The sequence below is a fragment of the Apteryx rowi genome, unplaced genomic scaffold (genome assembly GCF_003343035.1).
Source record: "Apteryx rowi isolate R43461 unplaced genomic scaffold, aptRow1 scaffold_377, whole genome shotgun sequence".
Lineage (NCBI taxonomy): Eukaryota > Metazoa > Chordata > Aves > Apterygiformes > Apterygidae > Apteryx > Apteryx rowi.
Genome location: NW_020450274.1, coordinates 441,429 through 463,471, shown reverse-complemented (window position 1 = coordinate 463,471; position 22,043 = coordinate 441,429). Strand labels below are relative to the sequence as shown.

General features: G+C 43.6%; 1 protein-coding gene across 1 annotated transcript in view; it reads left to right on the top strand.

Annotated features, from left to right (window-relative positions):
* The window catches only part of SERINC5 (serine incorporator 5), a 51,779-nt gene that overhangs the window by 18,637 nt on the left and 11,099 nt on the right, over positions 1-22,043 (top strand). Inside the window, exons 4-10 of the mRNA XM_026073736.1 lie at positions 4,529-4,696; positions 12,014-12,192; positions 12,497-12,579; positions 15,771-15,864; positions 17,462-17,673; positions 18,502-18,597; positions 21,533-21,659. Of these exons, the coding sequence (XP_025929521.1) occupies positions 4,529-4,696; positions 12,014-12,192; positions 12,497-12,579; positions 15,771-15,864; positions 17,462-17,673; positions 18,502-18,597; positions 21,533-21,659 (959 nt within the window). The remainder of the gene's footprint in view (positions 1-4,528; positions 4,697-12,013; positions 12,193-12,496; positions 12,580-15,770; positions 15,865-17,461; positions 17,674-18,501; positions 18,598-21,532; positions 21,660-22,043) is intronic.

The window sequence follows — 22,043 nt, the reverse complement described above, 5'->3', positions numbered from 1 at the left end:
TAGGACAGGAGTGTGCAGATATATCCAGGGCTGCCTATACTTGGAAAAAGGGTTAGCCCTGACTAGGGCTGTTGTGTAGTCTGTACTGCACTGTTTCTAGTTTCTGGTCTTCACTGTGTGGGTGTAAAATGGCCGTTCCCCCGGTCTGACAGGGACCTTCTGCGCTCTTCTCAAATGAAGCAATAGAAAAATACCGTTGCAACGTGTCCGTCCAGAGGAGCTGAATTGGTTGGGTCTAAGTGTGTGGGACTGACCTTTGCTGTCCCCTCGGTTCACATGGTAGAACTAGTTCTGTCATTGCATAGCAAATATCATCAGGTAACTGAGAAGGACTGTTCATTTTCCTTCCCCCCCCCCTTTTTTTAACCCAGCTGATTTCTTTATTTGGTTACCCCCAGCAGCAGAAACAGCTCTTATAACTGCTAGTGAGATGCTGGTGCAAGGGTAAGAGCAAGTGGCTGGCAGAGGAGAAAGGCTGGGGAGAGCCAGTGGCTCTTAAGCCAATCCTGCCACCAAAAGAAACGGATGTGAAACTGTACATTGAATAAGGTTTTTTTTTTTTAAACAAAAAAGTTTCCACCGCTGCTTTCCACAGCCAGTACTGTGAAGCCAGTGTGTCAGATCAACCATTATCCAGCCAGTTCAAATCACTGAACTCTCTGCAAGTATATTGGATACTCCAATTTCAGAATTTCCAATATGCTAGCATTGCACTCTCTTTGAGCTCCTAAAGGGTAGCAGTGAGCAGAGCAGATAACCAGGCTGTGTTGTGAAGGCCTGACTGCTCGGTAGATTAGCACGATGGGGGAGGTTGGTTATAAATATTTGTGGAAAGCACAAATATTTATGTAGTCCTTGTAATTATTGTCAGACACTGATGCTTGTCCACAAACAAAGAGGAGATGTAAGACTGGAGAGGGAATTGGGATGGCCGTGCATACTCCTGCTTACTGCTAACTTGTGGGACTCTTTGGACCAGAAAGAGTTTAAGCCAGAATCTCCTGCAGATGTGACGAACTTCTGCCAGAGCAGCCTGACTTTCTGTTGTGGTGGTGCTGGGCTCTTGGGAACCCAGGACTCCCAGGGATCACATCTCGGGATGGAGAGCTCGGCTCCCAGCTCTGTAGGTGCGGACCAGGATTCTCAAGACCTGCCTGTTTGTAGAAGTTTTGGATCTTCGGTTCTCTGGTTTTTGTTCTGAAAACTATGAAGCATGTTTTGTTCTTCAGGACTCATCCTCTGGAGGAGCTTTTGTTGCTCTGAAACAGGATGCAAGTTATTGTTTGTTTTTCCCCCAGAATTTGTGCTGGGGGGTGAGTTTTCAGCTTTTGACTAGGTCTGGCAAAAAATAGTGTTCCAGAGAAATTAGAAGTGATCCATAACTATATTTTCCCTGCAGACTTGTTTAATGATCAGCTAAATAACATGTAAAAGGTTTGTGACATTACTTGCTTCTTCACAGCCTGTTTTTCAACATGTTAAGAGATTTCTCAGTGGCTTGCACTTCTGCACCTGTAGGTCCTGAGTCCCTGGGCAGGGCAGCTGATCTTACAGTGGTGGGAAGAAAGAGGTGAGGTGAGTTGGGCCATGCCCATAGTAAGGCATGTGGAATTAGAGAGACTCCACAGTGTAGTTGCCCTTTAAGGGCAACCTCTCTAACAGTTTGCTGTGGAGGTGGACTTGAGCTCTGTCATCCAAAGGTAACGTCTTTGAAACCTCTCAGGCCAGTAATGTGCTGCCAGCATCTTACTTCTTGACACAGAGACTGTTTTCATTTACGTTTGGATAACACCCATTTCACTGTGGTCCACTCTGGAATGTTGCTGCTCATAGCCAGAGTTTTTAAAAAAAAAAAAAATTTTTTTTTTTTTTTAAGAGAGAGAGGCTTGAGGCTGCGGCACAATAACCTAACCAACTTTCTAGAGTTTCCATGGCTATTCAGAATGCTTAAAGGAGTGCCTATGAAATAAGGTGGTTGCACTGGTATTTTTCACAAATACTGCCAACTTGCAACTTACATGGCAGCTATTAGAAGCTATCATTAAAGTCTCTGTAAATAATGTGGTACAAAGTATAAATGAGTTATGTTCTATTTAAGTATTTGTTGCTTTAAATAGCAGCCCCAGAGACCCAGGACTGGAATAGCAGACACATTGTTGGACATGAATGAGGTTTCACTGGCAGAGCTGTGTGGCACCTGGCTTAGGAAAATGTTGTTCCCCTCTCACTCTTACAAATGCCAAAGCTGCATACCTTTTTAATTCTTTATGACAGTTTTTAACCTTATGGTGAATATAGCCAGCACTTGAAGTTCAACCTGGATAGTTTGAACCTTCAAGTTGATACAGATTGAAAAGAGCTCTAGTACTTGTCTTTTCTTTTTTTTACATAATTCTTAAGTGGATGGCTTATACTTATCTGATACATTTTTGGTTTGAAATACTACTATTCCATTTGTTTGCTGAATCAGTAACTTGCCATAGCTTCATTATTTCTTTGTCTAGTAGTTGATGCTGTAAACATTAACTTAATTTCAGTACATATCAAAATTAAAATATCCATTCAGCCCCATCGCCTTCTGTTTCAGAAGTACACTTGCATGATGTGTTTAGGCACATAGTGCTTTTTATTCTAACTTAGTGCCAATGTGAGCCCTTTCTGTTTATTCACCACAATTTGAACTTTGTGCATTTGGGGTTTTTTTTGTTTGCAGCAGCAGTTTTAGCAGTTGCTTGCTTTGAGGCTGGTCTCTCCTCTGGTGTGAGATTCGGTGGTGAGTTGAGAGCGCTGTAGAGCAGGAGTTGAGTTGGACCGTCCCCATTTTATTTGTTGTAAAAGCTGAGCAGCCATCAGTAGATGAGACCTCGCTTCATTCGATATACCCGTTGTGTGGGGCTGAAGGCAGGAAGCCTGGGCTTGGGTGTTGCAACTGATAATAACTGCAAGGAAATAATAAGCTGCAAGTCCTTCCAAGACAATTCTTCAAAATCATTTAGGGCTCTTTGACCAACCAGTGTATATGTGAGAGTCTGTGGAGTTGTATCAGATACGCATGTCTGCAAACAAACTCATCAAACCGTTGCCTTTTTCTCCAGGCTGGACAGTCTTCAATATTGAAAGAGGAAGTGTCTTAGGAGGAAAATAGTATGAGATGGTTTAGTGTCTAAAGATGCATACAAGCAAGTGAAGTTTGTCAAGGCAGCTTAAATGTGGCTTTTGCTGATTAGAACGTATCCCTCGGTGAAAAAACAAGTGCATTTTGAAACCCGTGGCAAGGGCTAAGAAATGCCAGCCGTCGTGTACAGCTACTTGCTGGGCAGCAGCGGGGTTTCCTGAACATCTGGGCAGAGCTGCGGTTCTGTCCCTGCGTCGCCTCGCAGGGCTGAGGAAACACGGGGCAAAGCGGCCTCAGCGGCTCTTGGCACACCGTGTGCCCCGGCCCCGGCAGCGTCCCGCTGCTGTGCCAGGCACTGGCCACAGGTGGCCCCTGCGGAGGGGAGCGGTGATGAGCGGCGCTAGGGCTGCGGAAGGTGGCATCCCACCAGTACACGTGCTCAGCTGTCTCCTCTGGTCACCACTGCTTGCTCAGCAGAGGCAGCTTCGTGTGGCTCCTTTTGCAAGGAAGGGCCTGGCCAGGGACACTGCTGCTTTACATGAGGGGCTTGTATGTGTGTACACAAGCTTCTTTTTGTATATTTTATATATATGTGTGTGTGTGTGTGTGTATACATATACACACACACACATATATATTTGATCTTCACATTCATCTCTCTCTTGCTTTGTTTGCAGTAAGCTAGAACGAAAATATATTTCCATGTTCTTCCTCTACTGCCCAAGATTTAGGACTATCAGTGTTTTTGTTGTGGTTGTTTGTTATGCAGCCTTGAGCACAACTATCCCAAAGTGTGGCTTAAGCAGCTTCCCACCTTTAATTTGCTCAGTCTTTAGTAGCACAGAAAGTTTGTGGCAAAAAGAAGTGTGCTCCTGTATGTACGTACCGCACCTTGAAAAGTACAGTATGACTTTGATGAATTGAAAATGTGTCTATACAGCTTGTTGTGAAGCAAAACCCCTCTCCAGCTTGTTTCAGAAACAAAGTCATTTTGTCCCTATGCTAAAAGCAAACATCTGCAGTCTGTGTCCTTCTTGCACAGATTTGTTTATTCACCGTGGAGGCGGGAGAGTATATTACAGGAAAGCGAGTTTGTTCACTGTTCTGTTGGGCAAAACATACCAGGACCATAAACTGCATAGAGATATCAGAAAATAGGATTAAGAAATCAGGAGCAGTTCATACTCGCCTTCATTCTTAGTGTGTGGGAAAACTAGAAATTGATATGTTTAAACCTGGCGACTTTTGATGAACAAGACAATTTGTTTGCACTTCAATACTGATCAGATGGGAGGAGATGACTTAAGAAATCCTGGAGTTTCATAGGAAGTCTCCCAGCTTTCCTGTCTGACTTAGGCAATAGAAAGCTAGCAGTGATGATGGAATGACATGTATTTTTGTCTTGCTTTCCAGCTGGCCTGCTGCTGTGGTACTGCTGCTTGTTCCTTGTGCTGCAAATGCTGCCCCAAGATAAAGCAGTCAACAAGTACCCGCTTCATGTACGCGCTTTACTTCATCCTGGTAACTATCATCTGTTGCATCATGATGTCAACAACAGTAGCTAACGAAATGAAAGTGCACGTAAGTAAGAGAGACAAATCCACTATTACTCCCGAAGAGGAATGGGGCTCTTTCTAGGTCTCTTCATGTACATGGTCAATCCCTCCAGTGTTTCCTCTGGGGACTGTTCTGCATGATCAAGAGGTAGTCGATTCCCTCCACCCCATCACTTTGAAACCCAGAGGGGACAAGTTTCTGTGTTCTGCCTCCTCCTGTCAATTGCTCACCCTTCAAGTGTATTTCACAACAGGAAGAGTCAAGGATCATAGGACTAGTGGCCTTCTTCCTCTTTTGTTGCGTAGAAACCCATTGCAATAAACCCAGCCCACATTGGCTGGGCAGGTGGTTTCACTAGAGTCTGTTACAGGATATGCTACAGTAGAAGAATTTTTTTTTTTTTGGTAAACCTTTTCAGATGAGAAACTTGTCAGGAACCTCAGTGTGGGTTTTAAAGGAGATGTTTTGTCCTTTGGGCTCTGTCAGACAGAACACAGAAAGTAATAGCAGAGGAAAAGGAAGGAACAGCCTAATCCTAGCTAGCAAAGGCATCTCTGGCATGGGATTCCTCACAAGTTCACTCTAACGTTGCATTTGTCTCTGGTAACTAGTTTAGTAGCAGAAAAAATCAAGTTAAAAAGATTAACTCTTCAAGTGCTGCATAGTTTTAATTCTGTGTTCTTGGTGTTATGTGACAGACTACCACAATGCACAATGCTGAATCCTTTACAAAGGGTTTCTTAAGTGTGTGTGAATCATCATATTCCCATGGCCTCTAACCACAGCAGATGCAGTTCAGATCTAATTGTCTTTTTAATTAAAAAGCTTCAAAAGAATGAAGGGAGCTGTGGCTAAAACTAGACTTTAAAATCAAATTTCTTTCAGAGTCTTAGTATAGCTTTCCTGAGCTAAATGTTCACCAGCCTATCTGAGGCCACACACTAGAGCTGTTGTTCCATGTCTTTTGGTTTGTTTTTTTAAGCCACCCAAGTCAGTCTCAGTAGTACAAATTCTCTCTCACCCTCTGCAAACTACAGGAAAAAATGTCTGTTTTTAAGGAGAGGGAAAAATGGTTGGATTTAACTTTTAAAAGTTAAGTAGTGTAGGACTGAAACTTAGTTTCTGCATCAAATGTGGCATGAGGCCTGCTGTGTGATTGTGACCCAGCTTGCCCTGGAGGTTCAGAAGGCCTCAGTCGCTGCAGGCATCTCGTTGTTCGGTGTTATTCCCCGCAGAGGGAGCGCCAGCAGGATCACAGTTGAGACTGCTTCCTGGTTTAACCAGTTGCTGGTCCCATCGAGTCTCTGTTTACCCTACGTGCTTGTCTCTGTTATCTGTGAAGCCCTTCCCTCCGGGTCCAGCTGAATTCACCCTGTGGATGCAACACAGATGAGCTGACTGGCTCATGTCAGGGCTAGCTTGAGGGTTTCTGTGCTCCACTCTCGGTGACCTTTCCTGATGGCTGCTAGTCATCAGAAGTTGATGGTAGCCCTGTAAGAATGCCCAAACAGACATGATGTTTATCCGTCACCTGTGACTTTAAAACTTCTTAACCTGTGCATGCTGAAACTGCTTGCCAGGAATTACTTTGACTTACTAGATGCTTCGACTGGCAATAAAGTGAACAATCCAAGGAACTGAAGTGTGTGGAAGACAAATTACATGCTCGTATCCAAATTTCATACAGTCATTTTCCACCGGTAGTAGGGTTTTAATGCAGTTTGTATCCCTAACAAAAAAGAATATGTTTTATCCAAACAGAAGAGTGTTTCAAAGTCATTAAGTAGCCTTCAACAACATGCTTTTCAGTATTGCCGAATTTCTTTTCCAGTTCTTATTGTTGAAAGCTCAGCCGTAGGAAGAAATGGCACAAAGAGTAGCTGTTAGTGTGAAGTGGAAGGAAAATTGCCCTCTTAATTTAGAGCATTTGATGGCTTTGAATGGGAAATGGAGCATCTGAAAGTAGGCTTTCTTTATCTGCTCTCTAATTTAATAATTATGTTCTGGGCTGTTTAAAGTTCAAAGACTCCTGAAGCTAATTGAGCCCAGTTGTAGTAGAGCGCACCTTCAAAGTATCTATCCAGATCGGGAAGCTGAGACTGGTTAATGATGAAATGTGTTTTGAAAGTGCTGGGCACTTATTGATTCCATTGCTTTGGGCCAAATCGTGGAGTGCTCCTAGCTCCTGAAACCAGACTGTAAGCAAAAGCTTTGCATGATGCTTCTAGGGCCTCACCCTCTCTTTGTTGAGAAGGGACAGTTTTAATTAATTTTAATTAGAATTTTTTAAATATTAAAATTAACGCTAAAAATTGAAAAACAAATATTTTAATGCAGTCCTTTACTGAGCCAGAGTCTTGGCGTAGAACCTTTACCAGTCTCCTTTACCAGTGTAGAGATCAAATAATCATCCTAATGTTATGTGAAAGGAATCTAACCCTTGCAAATGAGTTTCTTTGTTTCGTTGATTGGCTATAAATTCCCAAGTCTGAAGTAGTTCTAAAAGTATTTATTGTAGCATTAGACTTTTGAGATTATTTTGGGAGTAAGCCATAGCAAGTATACATCTCTTTTGGACAGCTTAAAGAGAGACTTTTAAAGAAGTTTTGCAGTATTCRGCCACCAACTGTCCCACAAGTCTGGGACAGTTTTTCAGTTCCTTTGCAGGTGCCAGTCCAGAGCGAGGGCCCCAATCTAAGCAATTCCACGTCCTCACCAAACTTGGCAGGGAGATGAAACCTTGCGTCAATGGGAGGGCACAGTACCTATAACGTATTTGGTTACGGTATCAAAACCTTGGTTCCTAATCTAGCTGGCAGCATTTTGAGGGCCTGGTACTGTGTGGTGAGCCTTAAAAATTGAAGAAAGAAAGGACACTGTCTTTTTGGAGAGGTTTTTCTATGTTCTTTTCAGTCTTCTTCCCTCTCCCCTGAGCTGCTCCTGTGTATATAGGACACCATGGGAGAGAGGTCTGGAGGGTTAAGTTATGAAAAATATTGAAAGAAGTGAAGGTATTTGTGTTTAATGTCTGGGGGAGAAGCAAGAAGCAGTGGAGGGATAGTAAGGGAAAGGATGATTTTGACCGGGAGAAAGGTCTGAGTATTAGTGGGTGGAATAGATTTCAGAAGAGCAAGGTTGTGTCTCAAGGAAAAAGATGGGATACAACATCAGTCAAGACAAGGAAACAAAGCAGGACCCAACCTGAAGAAGGACTTCTATGCCTAGGTCCATATGTATTTCCAGTTATGCTAGTTCATTGAAGAACAGGTATTGCTTTATCCTCAAACATTCTGTTGAACAGAAACCTTGTGTTTCACAGGCTTTGAAAGGATAATTGGGGGAAAAAGAGGGGGAAAAGAGAATTGTTTTGGTCTGTCAAAATAGTGTTTTGATTTTTTTTTTTTAATAAAAGGTGTTTCAAAACTAGTGGTTTTATCCTGAAAGTATCAATGTCTCAACTAAACAGTGAAAGAAAATCAGAAAGAGGTATTCAGGAGAATAAACCCCAGTGAAACCAGTCCACTTGTGTCAAAGCATTTCCGTTTTAGAGGGTTATGTGTTCAGGTAGAGCATGCTTTCAGACTTTTTTCTGCAGCCAGGTTTAGGTCTTGATCCTTAACTGCATTACAGTGTGTTTAAAACACAAATTTGCCAGAATTTTTTTTTTTTTTTTTTAATGAAGCTGCCCATTGCCTGTTTCTGGTAAGAATTCAGCTACATATGCAAAATGGTGTGTGTTTTGATCAGATGAGCTTTTGTCTTTCTATTCCCTTTCTTAGCTATTCAAGGCAGGTGGTTTTACCTGTTCTTCCTCTTTGTCCCTGCACCCGCGTACACATTTTCTTTTATGCTTTCCCCATCCTTTTCTATCACAAATTTCATTTGCCACGTTCTCCCTCTGTTTGATGAGGACATCCAGATTAAAGCAGTCTGGTTTGTTTGACGCTTTGGTCCTGTTCTGACACGTTTCTCCCCTGCTGTTCTCCGCGATGCCGTTTCTCGCAGCCCTGCGCTCGCAGGGGAGGGTGCCGGCGGCCCCGAGCTCGGCGGTGACTGGCGTCCCGGAGCCGCGTGGCCGTGTTGGCTCGGAGCCGTGCGCCGTTATTTGGGGTGCCAGTGCGAGCAGTGAGGGCAAAGCAAGTTCAGGACAGTCTGTACCTGCTCGTGTGGACCCAGCCATTGCAACGAAGGGCTTTGCGCTTGGGAGATTGCTGATTTGCCCTGATAACGCCGTTGCTAACACAGCTGCAGAGGCGTTAATGTCCTGCAAACAGACACAGTTCCTGGGTAAGACTGCTTTGTCTCCAGCTCGGAGGCCAAAGAATTTAGATTATGTTGCTTTTAAAAACATAAAGGTAAATATTTCACTGTATCGAGCTTGCCGAAGTAACTAATCCATGAGTTTATGAGTGGGCAGAAGGCCCCAGCAGAGGGAGAGCGTAGCAGCCCCTGTGCTGGGCAGGCTGCGAGGCGGCCGGCGCAGTTGGGGCTGGCCCGACGGCTGCACGGGGGTGGCCGAGCACGGCGAGGGCTGGCGCGGGGCAGCATGCCGGACTCGGCCTGCGGGGCTCGTCTGTGGCAGCGACGGAGGCTTTCGGCCGCTTTCTGCAGGGCCCCAGTGCTCCTTCCTCCCAGCTGAAGCAGCCAGGCAAAGCGTTTCCTCTCGGGCTGGGAGGGTGCGCAGCCTTACAGCCTGTCCCAAATTACCTCTCCAAACCAGAACGTAGAGTTTTGAAAAGTCACTTTTGTCTTTTTTGACTTGCAGTGATTGAGAGCCCACATAAGCCTTGATAAATCGTTTCCAGCAGCAGATGACCCTCCGGTTAAAGCATGACCTTTTCCTTACAGCAGCCCTTTGTGCCCGGCCTTGTGCTCACGTTTATTATCTGCCAGGGCCCCCAAGGGCTTGCTTTTCTTCTTGTTTCGTTACTTCAGGATCACTGGTCTCCAAAAGGGGCGTTCAATCCCACAGAACCACATGGCCATCATTTATGAGTACGTAAGGGTTGTGCGTGCTACATGATGGCTGAGCTCTTTGTTTGTGTAGGCACAAACAGCTATTGTTCTTGTGAACCGATCTATTTTCTGTCAGCCTAATCTGTAAGGAAATTACTACAAAATGGAAAAAAGTATAAAGGGTCAAAAAATCCCTTCAAGATCTCAGAAACCTACACAACTAAAGAAGTTACAGTTTACCATTTACAGCTACCTGGAGATCTGTTTTTAATTAGCTAGTTGATTAATCAAGTTCCATGATATTTTTTGTTTTCTTCTTTAAGTCCCATAATCAAAATGCTGTTTGGTACCAAGTTCAGGTCTTACAGAAATCCATCTGCTTACAAACAAACATCTGATCTTCTCAGAAATGTTGTTTAGTTCAATATGACGTGCCTTTTAAATCTGTGTTGATTGATGGCAATTATGAGCAAAGAATTGAAAAGAATTAATAAACTAATCGCCCAGTTGCTCTCACTGGCATTTCTGGGGCATTGATAATTTTTTTTCATTTTTTCCAGTCAATCCATTTACTCTTTCTGATTGCTGGTATGTTTGCACAGTCTGACATCTCCCTTGTGTTTCAAGTCTGAGGAAAGGCATTGCCAATGGTCCAGACGGTTTCTCAGGAGCTCTCTAAAAATTCTTGGATGCAAGTTAGTCAGACCCACTCACTTACTGTGCAGCTTAAGCAGTGCTACTAATCCTTGAGTTACTTCTAGAAGAGTATCTCAGCATGGCACAACTTGAATCATTTTTCTAATATGACACAGCTGCATTGAAACCTTCTGCTTTTTATCTTCCCATCTGGTTCTAGCCCACCTAGGACCAGCCCCCTATCATAGTTCAGTTTTTCTCTGTTTCTGTACACTTAGCAAGCAAACATTTTAGCTCTGTGTTGTCACAAGCTGCTAAAATACTTACTCTGTGGGGGTAACTGCTGAAAAGGTCGTTGGACTTCTGACTGGCTTTGGTTGTTAGCCATCAATGGGAAGTGTGTGTATTATGCTAAAGGAAGCATGCTGTCTTGAGCCTTGCAGCTGGGAGCCCGCAGTTTACTTGTTTATTCCTTGCTTCCTGCATCGTGGATGGCTTTCCACCCAGCGGGGAGCTCTGTCTCGCCACTTGCTCTGCAGTCCTGCTTGTGCTTTCCCGTTCCTGTTTTTATGGATTTACCTGTCTGCTGAAAGAAATGAAGGCTGGTATTTTTTTTCCTTCTTTCTTGTAAATATTCATAGATGGTGTTGCCCACAATCTTTGTATTTTTTTCATATGTGAAATCTGCCCTGGCTGAATGCTTTCTGAAATCTTGATTCCATCTCCCTGAACCATTTACTTGTACAGTGTTTTGTCCTGGCATGCACTGTCTTCTGTCTCCTTTGGTTACCTGTGCAGGTAACCATGATGAATATTAAAGGTTTTGATGTGTTGCTCTGCTAGTCTCACCAGCTTCAGCTGAGGTGTTTTAGCATACAGAGAGGCCTTTATTTCATTGAAATGACCGGTGGCTTTCTAATGAAATGCTTCTATTTCTGAGCAGCTGAACAGCTCCCTGACTGTGCAGGAAGGGGGGGCTCGACCAACACAAGGACGCCGCACATGAGGGGATCCTGGGCACAGAAACCTGCTTTTTGAATGTTCAGTGTCACGTCCATGTGGTGAAACTGAGGCCAAAATGTGCAGCTGTTTGCTTTCCTCTTACACCAAGGGCAAGGCCTCAAAGGCAAATATTTAATGAATCAAGGAAAAGGTGGAATTTTCCTACCTCTCTGCTAATTTAAAAAAATCAGGGCAACTGGCCCAACGCCCTTTCCGAAGTTGTGATGGAGGGGAGGCGAATTGCTGCTGCTGTGCTGTTTGGGTGTGCTTCAGTGTACGTTTTTGTTGATGGCAACAGGAGCCAGAGCTTCCCGCCCTGCACCCCCTTCCCCGGCCCCTGGTGCTGATAAAGCTGCCAGCACGGCTCTGTGGAAACAGGATGGTTGGCAAGATCAAAGCGTTTTGTTGTGAAGCACGTGAGGAAGGAGCCGGTTCCCGGGGTGCAGTAAGGGCAGTAACGGGCAGGGGTGGCTTACACCAGCGGAGCCGAAGGAAAGGTAGGGGGGCTTGTACCCCAGAGCATGTGAAAGGAGTTGGCAGCTGAGGCTCTGGAAAACTCCAGGCACTTGTGTTTTACATAGTGTTGTGTCCCTTGAACCATTAAATCTGGACTGAGGGGTAGTGACAGTGAAAGGTGTCAGTGTTAAATGAAGCCAGTGATGAATCGGTGGTGCAAAGGCTTATGTAGGCTTGGTTACGGGAGCCCTGTGTGTGCTCTAATGGCTTGTAACTTGCTGTGCTTTTCAGATCCCTTTCTACGAGCAGCTGTGCCAGGGCATTCAGGCGGGAGAGATGTGCGAGAAGCTGGTGGGGTACTCCGCCGTGTACAAAGTCTGTTTTGGAATGGCCTGTTTCTTCTTTCTCTCCTTCTTGTTCACTATCAAAATAAACAACAGCAAGAGCTGCCGAGCGTACATTCATAATGGGTAAGGATTTGTTTGCTTGATGAATTTCCATGCCTCTTTCTAGATTGGTTTTGCCTGTTTTCCAGTTGGGTATAGTAGTAGGTTGGGGGAAGAAAAGAGGAGTTGATTTTACTGTCAGATACTGTCATACTGTCAGATGTAATGCAGTCAAGTACAAATGAACTTAAATGACAATCAGCCAACACAGCTTGATTCTCCCTTACTTAACAGCTGGGCTTACATAGAGATTTCTTATGGTACTTGAGTTGTTAATTGCTATTATAACCAAATGATTTTTCTCTTTTTTTTTTTTTTCCTCATTCAGATTCTGGTTTATTAAGCTTATACTTCTGGCAGCAATGTGCTCAGGAGCCTTCTTCATTCCTGATCAGGACACTTTTCTCAACGGTACAACCTTCTTATTTTGTTATGGTGTGCTTCTCTGTACTGCTTTGTGAGTGCTTATAGATCCTAAAGGTCTGAACAGCATAAGCGTTGCTGTATTTCTGTAAAAAAAGCCAGTTTTTTTGTGACCAAGAGGAGGCCAAATGGATGAGTAAAATACTGTGCTGGGCTGTCTCTCAAATTCTTTAAGAAGCAGAGAGCTGTAATGATGCAGAAGGCCTTGGCTGCTGAACGCGGAGGCCCGCATGCGTCTGGCTTGCCGGGCCAGCCCTGTCACGGTGCAGCTGCTGGGGGCTGTGCTGTGCAGTGACGAAGCGTGCTGTGCTCCAGGGGGGCACGGGGACCGGCAGGGCACCCGCGCTGCCTGTCCTCCAAGCTGCAGAGACACAAAAGAACTTGGGGCTCAGTTAGCTTCCGAGCAGGTAGCATAAATCTAACGACGTGAAATTAGACTTCTTGTGGAGTGTTGTAAACCCACCGTTGAGAATCCTGTGCCTGAAGCATTTCCAGTTTCGGAAGACAGGCTGGCCCCAGTCAGCTCCAGTGATGCGGGCCAGCCGCTCTGACGGTGTTCTCTTAAGTGGGCTGATATTAAATATCAGCTCTGGAGGAGACTTCGCACAGGCCTCTTGGGGGTTAGGGGCAAAAATCCTGATGATACCAACATGAGTCGGTTGTGGGCAGGTGAAAGGATCTGTAATCCAGCAGCGAAGCTGCCTCTGCAGGGAAGACGCCGCCTGAGGCAATTCCAGCTGTGCTGCCTGTGTAGCGCAGCAGAGGGAAGGGACCGTGTGGTCAGGGTCGCCGCTGCAGCTTCCCTGAGCGAGGAGAGCCCTGTTGTCTTGCGGACCTTTGGGCTGAGGTTTCCTGTTGTAAATAGGAAATGTCAGAATTTGTTTTGGAGGATGCTAGTTTCCGTAATCTCTTCTGCTGCAAGGCTCCTGCCGTTTTACCTCAGCTCCACACTCCTCAGGAGGCTTCTGGGACTCTTTATTCACTGCTACGGCCAAGGTGGGGAGAAAAACCTGCTGCACCACCAGAGCTCCCTGCTTTTATACAGCCTGTTAAATTTTTGCCTTAGTTGCTTTCGACTCCTCTGTGAGTAGGAAAACTAATGGAGCCTGGCTTGGAGCCTGTTTCTTCTGCGTGGGTTTTCCTGATGGCTGATAGCTCCGCTGCTCCTTGGGGCTCCCTCAGCCAGGGCAGGCCACGGTTCGGGTCGTCAGCTGCCTGCTTCTACAAAAACCTGCTGGACCTGTACGTTTTTGACACCCATCCCCTCTTTTAAAACTGCTCAGGGTATTTAAAAAGTGGAAGAGGAGGGAGTAACATGAGGTGAAGTGAAGGGCTGCTTATCCCTATTCCTTTTTCCCACTAAGTTATGAGTTGGCCGTATGTTCTTGTCCTTAATGTCTGCTCACTGGTTGGATTAGAAAGATGTAATGGTTTAACGCATTGCACTCGCAGGTAACAGAGATTCCCTCTCATCTTCCCAAGCAACCCTTTGCATGGCAAAAAATGGTCAAGAATCTAGGTGCCTAGGGAAGGAGGGAATGGAGCTTTTGGGGCTGGTCAGAGAACTGCTGTTCTCTGTATCTTCACACTAGGTAGACTGTAGCTGAGAAACAATTTTCCTTCCCCAAGTTAGTTCTTGACTTTTCTCTGTAAAGCAGTGTTCTGTACGTGCTGCTTGGCTGTCCTCCAGGAAGCCCCTGAATGTAAGATTCACAGAGGGTTGCAGGGTTTTATTTTCCCTTTTTTTTTCCCTCCTGCCAAGAAACTTCCAGTGTCTTTTTTTTTTTCTCCCTACCAAAGAACATTCTGGGAGCATTCTCCTCTCTGTTTGCCTATTTTTTCTAAAAATAAAAAATTCCCCCTGCCATGATTCTCACACTCAGCAGTTTGTTAATCATGGAGGGAGGGATATTTTGTGCCCATACTAGGCTTGCATGGGCTCTAGTGTTAAATCCACACTAGTGATGTTAACCTTATCTACCATGGCTTTGTAAAACATCCTGAAGTATCCTGCCTGTGGCTGTGTGAGATGCTTACAGAGAACCTGGCTGTTTAATTACTCACTCCATTAGTGGTCTGCTGGTTCCTATTGTGCCTCTCCCAAACACACATGCACATCCTGTTCCCTGCCTCTCTTTTTTTTTTTTTTTTTTTTTTTTTAAGAGCAGCATGCTCATTCAATGAATACAATAGATTTTGCAAAACAAGAAAAATGTCATTTTTGCCTGCTTTCAGTCAAACAATGAACTTATGGTGCAGTCAAAAAAAATCTCTACATCTTCTGCTAAGCATAATATGCTGACTGTTCTCTTATTCCACTTTGCTTCCACAAGCTTTTTTCAAAAGGAAAATACAATGTTAGGATATGGCTGGACTTTGCTAGTGCACTTCCTCAGTCAGGCTTCTTCACTGAAATTTGCTGAATACCTAGAGTCACTTACAGGTTGCATACTACACAGTGATACAAACTGTATATGCAGCTAAACATTTCAATAGGTATCTATATTTACTCAGAGACTTCTGAAGTTGTGCATGAGGTGTTTGTTGTCCAAAGCACCAAACAGCTCTCCAAATACATGTAGGTCAATAGTTAAGTAGTCAAATACCCTGTCTGTCTTAAAACCAAAACTCAGTTTACTTACACTAAAACTCGGTGAATACCAAGTGTTCTCTCTGGGATCGGCTCAGGACAGAGCATGTGTAAATAAATGAGCGAGCCCCACCTTTATTTTTCCGTGGTGCTAGAATCTGGAGGGGAAGAAATTGCCATTTTTAGTGCTGGGTTTCAGTACCTTGCAATTTTAGGGTTTAGACTTCTGTGAAATGCCTTCAGGGCTTTTTTTTTTTTTCCTCCCCACATCACAAATAAAGGTTTCAGTATTTTATGTCTGAATATAGCAACTTTGTCTCCACAAAAATTCTTTAGGTTAGGGCATCTCAATATGTGTCCTAAAAGGCTTATTTTGAAGGTGTAGCAGGTTGCAAGCTGAATTCATCAGGCAACTATTCTTGGATTAGCTGAGCTGGCCTTTCAGCTGAAATATCTCATCTCCTGCTAAATCTGTGGGGTTGAGATATTCAAACTGTGCAATGGCATCATCGCATGGACAATAATTCCATTTTATCTCAAGGGGAGAGCAACTGGCATTTGACCTATTTTCTGCTTGTCTGCCTTGCAGCATGGCGTTACGTGGGAGCAACGGGAGGTTTCCTTTTCATTGCCATTCAGCTCATCCTGCTTGTTGAGTTTGCACACAAGTGGAATAAAAACTGGTATGTGTTGGGCAAGTAGCTATTTGCATAATATTCTGGAGAAATCCTGAACAGCACATCTCTTGCAACAAAGCATTCAAAAATAGTGTGGATGCAATTTCTGAGAAGACACTTTGATATCAGTATTTAGAGCCATGCATCTTTGCTTCACCCACTTTCCTCCTTCCCCAGTGGAAATGTTTCTTCCTTATTCATTTCTACCCTCTGCTGCTTCATTCTTACCCTGAATTGTTCTGCTTCCAGTAAGTAGTGGTGTGCAAAGGGATGCAAAGACCTCTCATTTTAAGTTGCTTCAGCTCTGCATGAAAACACACCTGCTAAGACACAGAATTGTGCAAGAGAATAAAGCCAGATTGCAAAACAAAGCAGTGAGACTGTGCACAGTGATATAAACTGGTAAATCCTGTTTTTTGGTTTGAGCTTAATACACATTAAATGATTTTTTTTTTTTTAACATGAAAGCTGCTCCTTTTTCTGCTTTCATCTAACTATGCAAGATTCTGTTATCAACCCACTTATACAGTGTTTTGGCACTGATTTAATTTCTGGTGTGAATACATTTGATATTACCTTCTTAGCTCTTAGCCTCTCATCATGCATTAAAATATTTAAATTGTTCTTCCACATATATGCATGAACTTATGCTTCCCTCTCTTCCCCCTTTCCTTTCTCCTGTTTCTTTTAGTCTGTTCCTCTACAACCTTTGCTACCCTCTCTTATTCCAGTTAGTGCACTGACTAAGAAAGGTTTTAGCAAATGCTTGGACTTTGTAAGATACATGTTCATGGAGGAGGAGATGAGAGCTCCTTACACCACAGCTATTTTTACTGCTAATTGCTCCAGCTGCTTTTCTGTGGGTGAGAGATTTCCAGCAGCAGCATTTAACTTTGGCACCATCTCCATTAGATACTCTTTTCTAATGTCATGTTACTACAACAAAAGCAAACCCTCCACACGCCCAAAAACCCCTTTATGCCTGAACGGTCTTTCTTAGTAGGTGAAATAAGAAAAAACACTGATCTTTGCAAGGGGTATTTGGGAAGGAGGGTGAAGAGAGAAAACAAGACAGGCAACACTAGCTCGGGAAAGCTAGCAGGATAGAGCCAAATAAAGAGGAGGCTTTTTGAGTGCATGGGTAGTAAAACTGTCAAGGTAGCACACGGAGGAAGAAGAGAGGCAGTACTGAACAAGGGCTTTCCAGTGCTTGTGTGAAAAATATCACTAACAGGCTGAGCCTGGGGCACTCCAAGGTCCTGCTGAGAAAATCCCTGTTGTGTTGAGCTGCGATGCACTGAGCTGCCAGCGAGTCTGACAGGCTAATCGGAGTGGTTGGGAGTTCTCAGAATCAGGTTAGGCTGTAATTATGGAAATAGCTGGGCTTGGTAATATATACGATAGACACTAATGCTAAGGAATGCTTCCCTCAGTTTCACAAGAGGAACCTTGCAAGGGACTGTGTTGGTATAGTGATACATGCACTCTCGTTGTGCTTGATAATACAGACTATTCAAGCGACGAGTGCACTGTTTTTATTTTTATTTTTTAATCTGTAAGGGGAGGGGAGAAAAAGATAAGGTACTTGTCTTTGTCTCCCCAGGACTGCAGGCGCAAATCACAAACAGCTCTGGAATGGTTTGCTGGCTCTGGTCACTCTCGTCTTGTACTCCATTGCTGTGGCAGCCCTGGTCATCATGGCTGTCTTCTACACGCGCTCCGAGGGCTGCACATACAACAAGATCCTCATCGGTGTTAACGGTGGCCTGTGCCTCTTTGTGTCGCTGGTAGCCATATCGCCCTGCGTCCAGAGTCGTGAGTGTGCCGACCTCTTTACCTCTCAGGTTTCCTGGCGCCTCCACGGTTCACATACCTTGAGACGTGCTGTGTTTTGGGCAAAAAATCTAATGCTCAGATCTGACATGGTACTTTAGATTTGGTGTCGTTCTTGTCCCTATCCCCTTATCTACACTATGAAGTAGTATTGCTTGTCATCAGCCCAGCTGCTAAAACTAGAGATGTGAGAAGTTTTGAGCATGCCATCAGACAGCCTGTTTTTAAAAAAAAAAAAAAAAAAAAGGGCTCACTGTTAAGGTAATAGCTATCAAACCCGTTCAGCTCTTACCATTTACTTTCAACTGCTTGTGATTTATTATCTGTAAAGTTTGGGCATGCAAATGAGTTGACAGCAATCAGAAGTCTTGCTCTTTCAGCTGTATTTCATGCTTTTCCAGGATATTTTACATGTGCTGTTAGTATCTGTCAATTATTGGACCAGGAAATAGGAGTAATTTCAGTGGCTCCAAAACAAATTTTACAGGCAAATAAAACTATCATGGCAGCCTGTCAGTAGTTTTTGGAAAGCTGGTGCTTTTGGCTAGCAGAGTGATTCTTTACTTACATGGAAATCTTAATGCCTTTCTAAAACAGCCAGCAGAACTAAAGGACAGACTCTTTTATCTTTACTCACCAGACAAAATGTATCTAAACTGCCTCAAAGCTTATGAACTACTTGAAGTAAAACATAAAGGATGCTCTCCTCTTCTGAAAGATTTTAGTGTACTGTTTTTAAAAGATTTGAATTTCCCTTTCAGTTTGTTAAAATGTCTAGAAAAATTGTCTCTTGTCTTCTTTCTACTAAAGGCCAACCCCATTCTGGTTTGCTGCAGTCAGGAGTCATCAGCTGCTACGTCATGTACCTCACTTTCTCAGCATTATCCAGCAAGCCTCCAGAAACTAGTAAGTTATCTAGTGCTTTATTTAAATCCTTTGAGACATGCCAAGTATTAACAGCAAAAAAGTCTTTAGCAAACCTTAGTACTCATGAATTTAGGAGTGCTGGTTTTGAGCTGCTCTAGCCTATGAATAAGAAATTGCTAATACTAAAAATAAATCTATGCAGCATTTGAGAGACCATTCAGTTGGCATCCTCCATATATCTTAAATGCTTTGGTCTAAGGAAGCTTAACTTACAGCAGGTAGGTTGAATCTAGTGCACCAGAGCCATTCCAGCCTGCTTCCTAATGACGGCTTACCCAGAGTCCTGCAGCCTGTTGCTCGTGTGGCAAGTGCATGTCCTCATCTAATAGGACATGACTAAATACGTAACAGGTCTGGTCACACAGTGGGGAAAGAGTTGGAACAAATAGTTCTTGAATGCCTCTAGAAGGGGATAGGTGGCCAGCTCCATCCAAAAGGATGGCCACTACTGGTTAGTAGGTCTCTTCCACCCAGGTGACTTTGTTCTCTTCTTGCCATGCTGGCTGCCGGAGGTGATACTAAAATCACTTCTTCTCGCCCATAATTGCTATGCTAGATAGCCTTAGCTCTGGGCTCCTAATGAAACAAAGACTTGAGAGGACTGCTTGTCTTTCATTTTGAGAGTGAAAAGTCCTGAAAAAGGTTTTGGAGTTATGTTGCAGTTGTTTAAGATGATGCTATTCTTAACTGGAGCTCCTGTACTCCGTGTGTGTTCCTACCATTTGCATTGCAAGCCAGGAGCAGAGAACTCTGCAGAGCTTTAAGTTCTTAATGCTGCAGAAACATAGCAAGACTTTACAAGATCAACTTCAGCAGTTTTCTTTTCCCAGCTAACCATTAGATTCACCTGTTTAGATGGAGAGCATTCTTTTCGCTTGCAGAAGACTTTCCTGATTCAGATCGATAATGCTAAAACCTCTTCTTTGTTATCTCTTAGTGTTAAATAACTGAAACAACAATAACTAGAGGAGAGGAAGGCCATTGACAGGAAAGAGTTGGAAATTTTGCAGACACCTGTCTATCCATAAGAAAGGGGAGAGAGGGAAGAAGAGTCTCTCATGCTTTGTACATGCATGTACAAACGCAAATGTATTCCAGAGCTAAGAACTAAAGAGAGAACTTATATAAGCAGTGTTTTTCAGTGAATATAAAACTTTATTTAAATGATATCTGAATTACTCGTAAGACTTGACACTTACTTAAAAAAGGGGGGGGGACAGTGATGCATTAAATTAAACAACTGGTTTCAGGGCATTTTTGCACTTGTGACAGTCAAAGCCTTCAGCAGGTAATTGCTCTGATTGTGCTGATATGTGTTGTAAATGTGGTTATTGTATTTGTAAGAGTTGACATCAAGTGCGCTCTGTCAGACCCTCTGCATCAGAGGAGCTCTTCCTTGTCTTTAATGCGGGCCAGAGAGTTTTCCTGGTTTTCATCAGCTCTTGAAGACGCTTCTTTCTTCCCAGTCTTTGTAATACTGACCCTCATACTGGCCTGTGCAGCTTTTACAGTGACATACGCTGATATGCTAGAGAATGTATGGGGAACTGGCACTTGCTAAGGTGTTCCCATGTCCTGCAGTTCAGATTTACCACACACCTGTTGGCTTATTCTTCAAGCAGGCACCTTCAAATCAGCCATCTCGCAGACTGGGCGGGCTGCACAGAGAATGCCGTTTGCAAGTATTTATCTGCAACATCCGAAAAGCACTGTTGCAAAATGCTTTTAAAAGGCATAGGCAAACAAAAGAATTTCTGTTTAATATGTGCTTATCACACAGGCAAACAAAAGAATTTCTGTTTAATATGTGCTTATCACACCGTGCCTTTGCTTTTTGGTGCTAGACGTAGCTGGAAGGCGTGCCAGGCCATGTCCTCCCTTGCTGCCAGTGTGCGCCTGATAGACCCAAGTGGGAGACTCCACATTTCTCTAGACAAAGCAAGTCTTGCCTTCCCTTCGTTTACACCCATCTGCACACTATCCCTATCTTGTGCTGATAAAGCTGTTTATGCAGCCCTGCAGGCAGCAAGGTCAGGGGCCTGACTTCAGGTTTATCTTTAACCTGAGTGTAGTCGTTGCATTTTGCCCTCTGGCCTTACACAAAGTTGTGCTGCTGCAGTGGAGTTACAGTGTGGCTGCTGGAAGGAAGGAGGAGATGGGGACACAATTTTTCTTAAACAGCATGGGTTCAAAAAGCTCTTGATTGAGAAAAGGTGCAGCAGTAATCACCTGCTTTGGGAGTGGGGCTGGAGGCTACTATTTTGCTCTGCTTTGACCCAAAGCAGACACCAAAAGGCTGGATGCATTTTTGAATGTCAAGGACTAAACTGGTTTCTTTTCAGGAACCTAAAAGCAGTATTTGCTTAGATATTAAAATAAAATCTTGACTGTAACCAGTGCCTCTCTCTCTATTTGGTCTTCTGTGTATCAGTCTAAGAACAGAGCAGCCACATGCTGCGTTTTTTCACTGAGTATGAATTTTGTAGCTGTCCTCAAGGACCCCTGCTGAACGATTTAAAGACTTATGGTCTGAAGTCCATCCTATCTCAGTGTTATGTGACCTTCTAGTCTTGGGGTGAAGTGCTGGGGAATTTTCAACAACTTATTACTTAGTTCACCAGACAATCTTTTTCCACGTGTTCATCTGCTCTGACAAGCAAAAAACTTTCATTGTCCTACTAACTTGCATTTTTGTCCTGCCTGAAACACAGAATCTGCCAGGGCAGGTTTACAGAATTTATTCTGTTTGATCTTTCTAAAAGAAAGAAGGAAATGACTGAAATGACCTTACCTAATGTCTGAACTAATAAAATTATTTTGCTGAAAACTTTCAGTCTGTAAACTCCTTTGAAATACAATGAAGTGAGCTTCAGTAACATTTTTGTTTTTTGGGTTTTTTTTTGTTTTTGTGAAGTCCTGGATGAAAAGAATCAGAACATCACAATCTGTGTACCTGAATTTAGCCAAGGGCTGCACAGAGATGAAAACCTCGTTACTGGCCTGGGTACTACCATTCTGTTTTGCTGCATTTTATATTCTTGGTAAGTCTGGGGTTTGCAGTTACTTCACTGTAAGTGGAATGTCATGGTCAAACTAATGAAGGCTTATAGTAAGCCTGATGCAAACAAAGTAATGGCTAGAAATAGAACAGAATTGAGCTGGAACATTCATATTGCTACTTAATTTCAGAATGATTAGATGTTTTACACAAAATGTAAAAGCTTGTAATCTGAAGAAACTAGAAAGGATTCTCCCCAGACAGCTACAGTTGTACAAGCAAGTGATTTCCAACAACTGAAATACTGACAGTACTGACAGTACTGGTTGGTAATTCACTCCTGAAAACAGACTGCTGTCAGTGACCTGTTACTTCACTGGCAAAGCCTTCACTGAAACATTTTATTAAGTGCTGAGCCAAAGTGGTA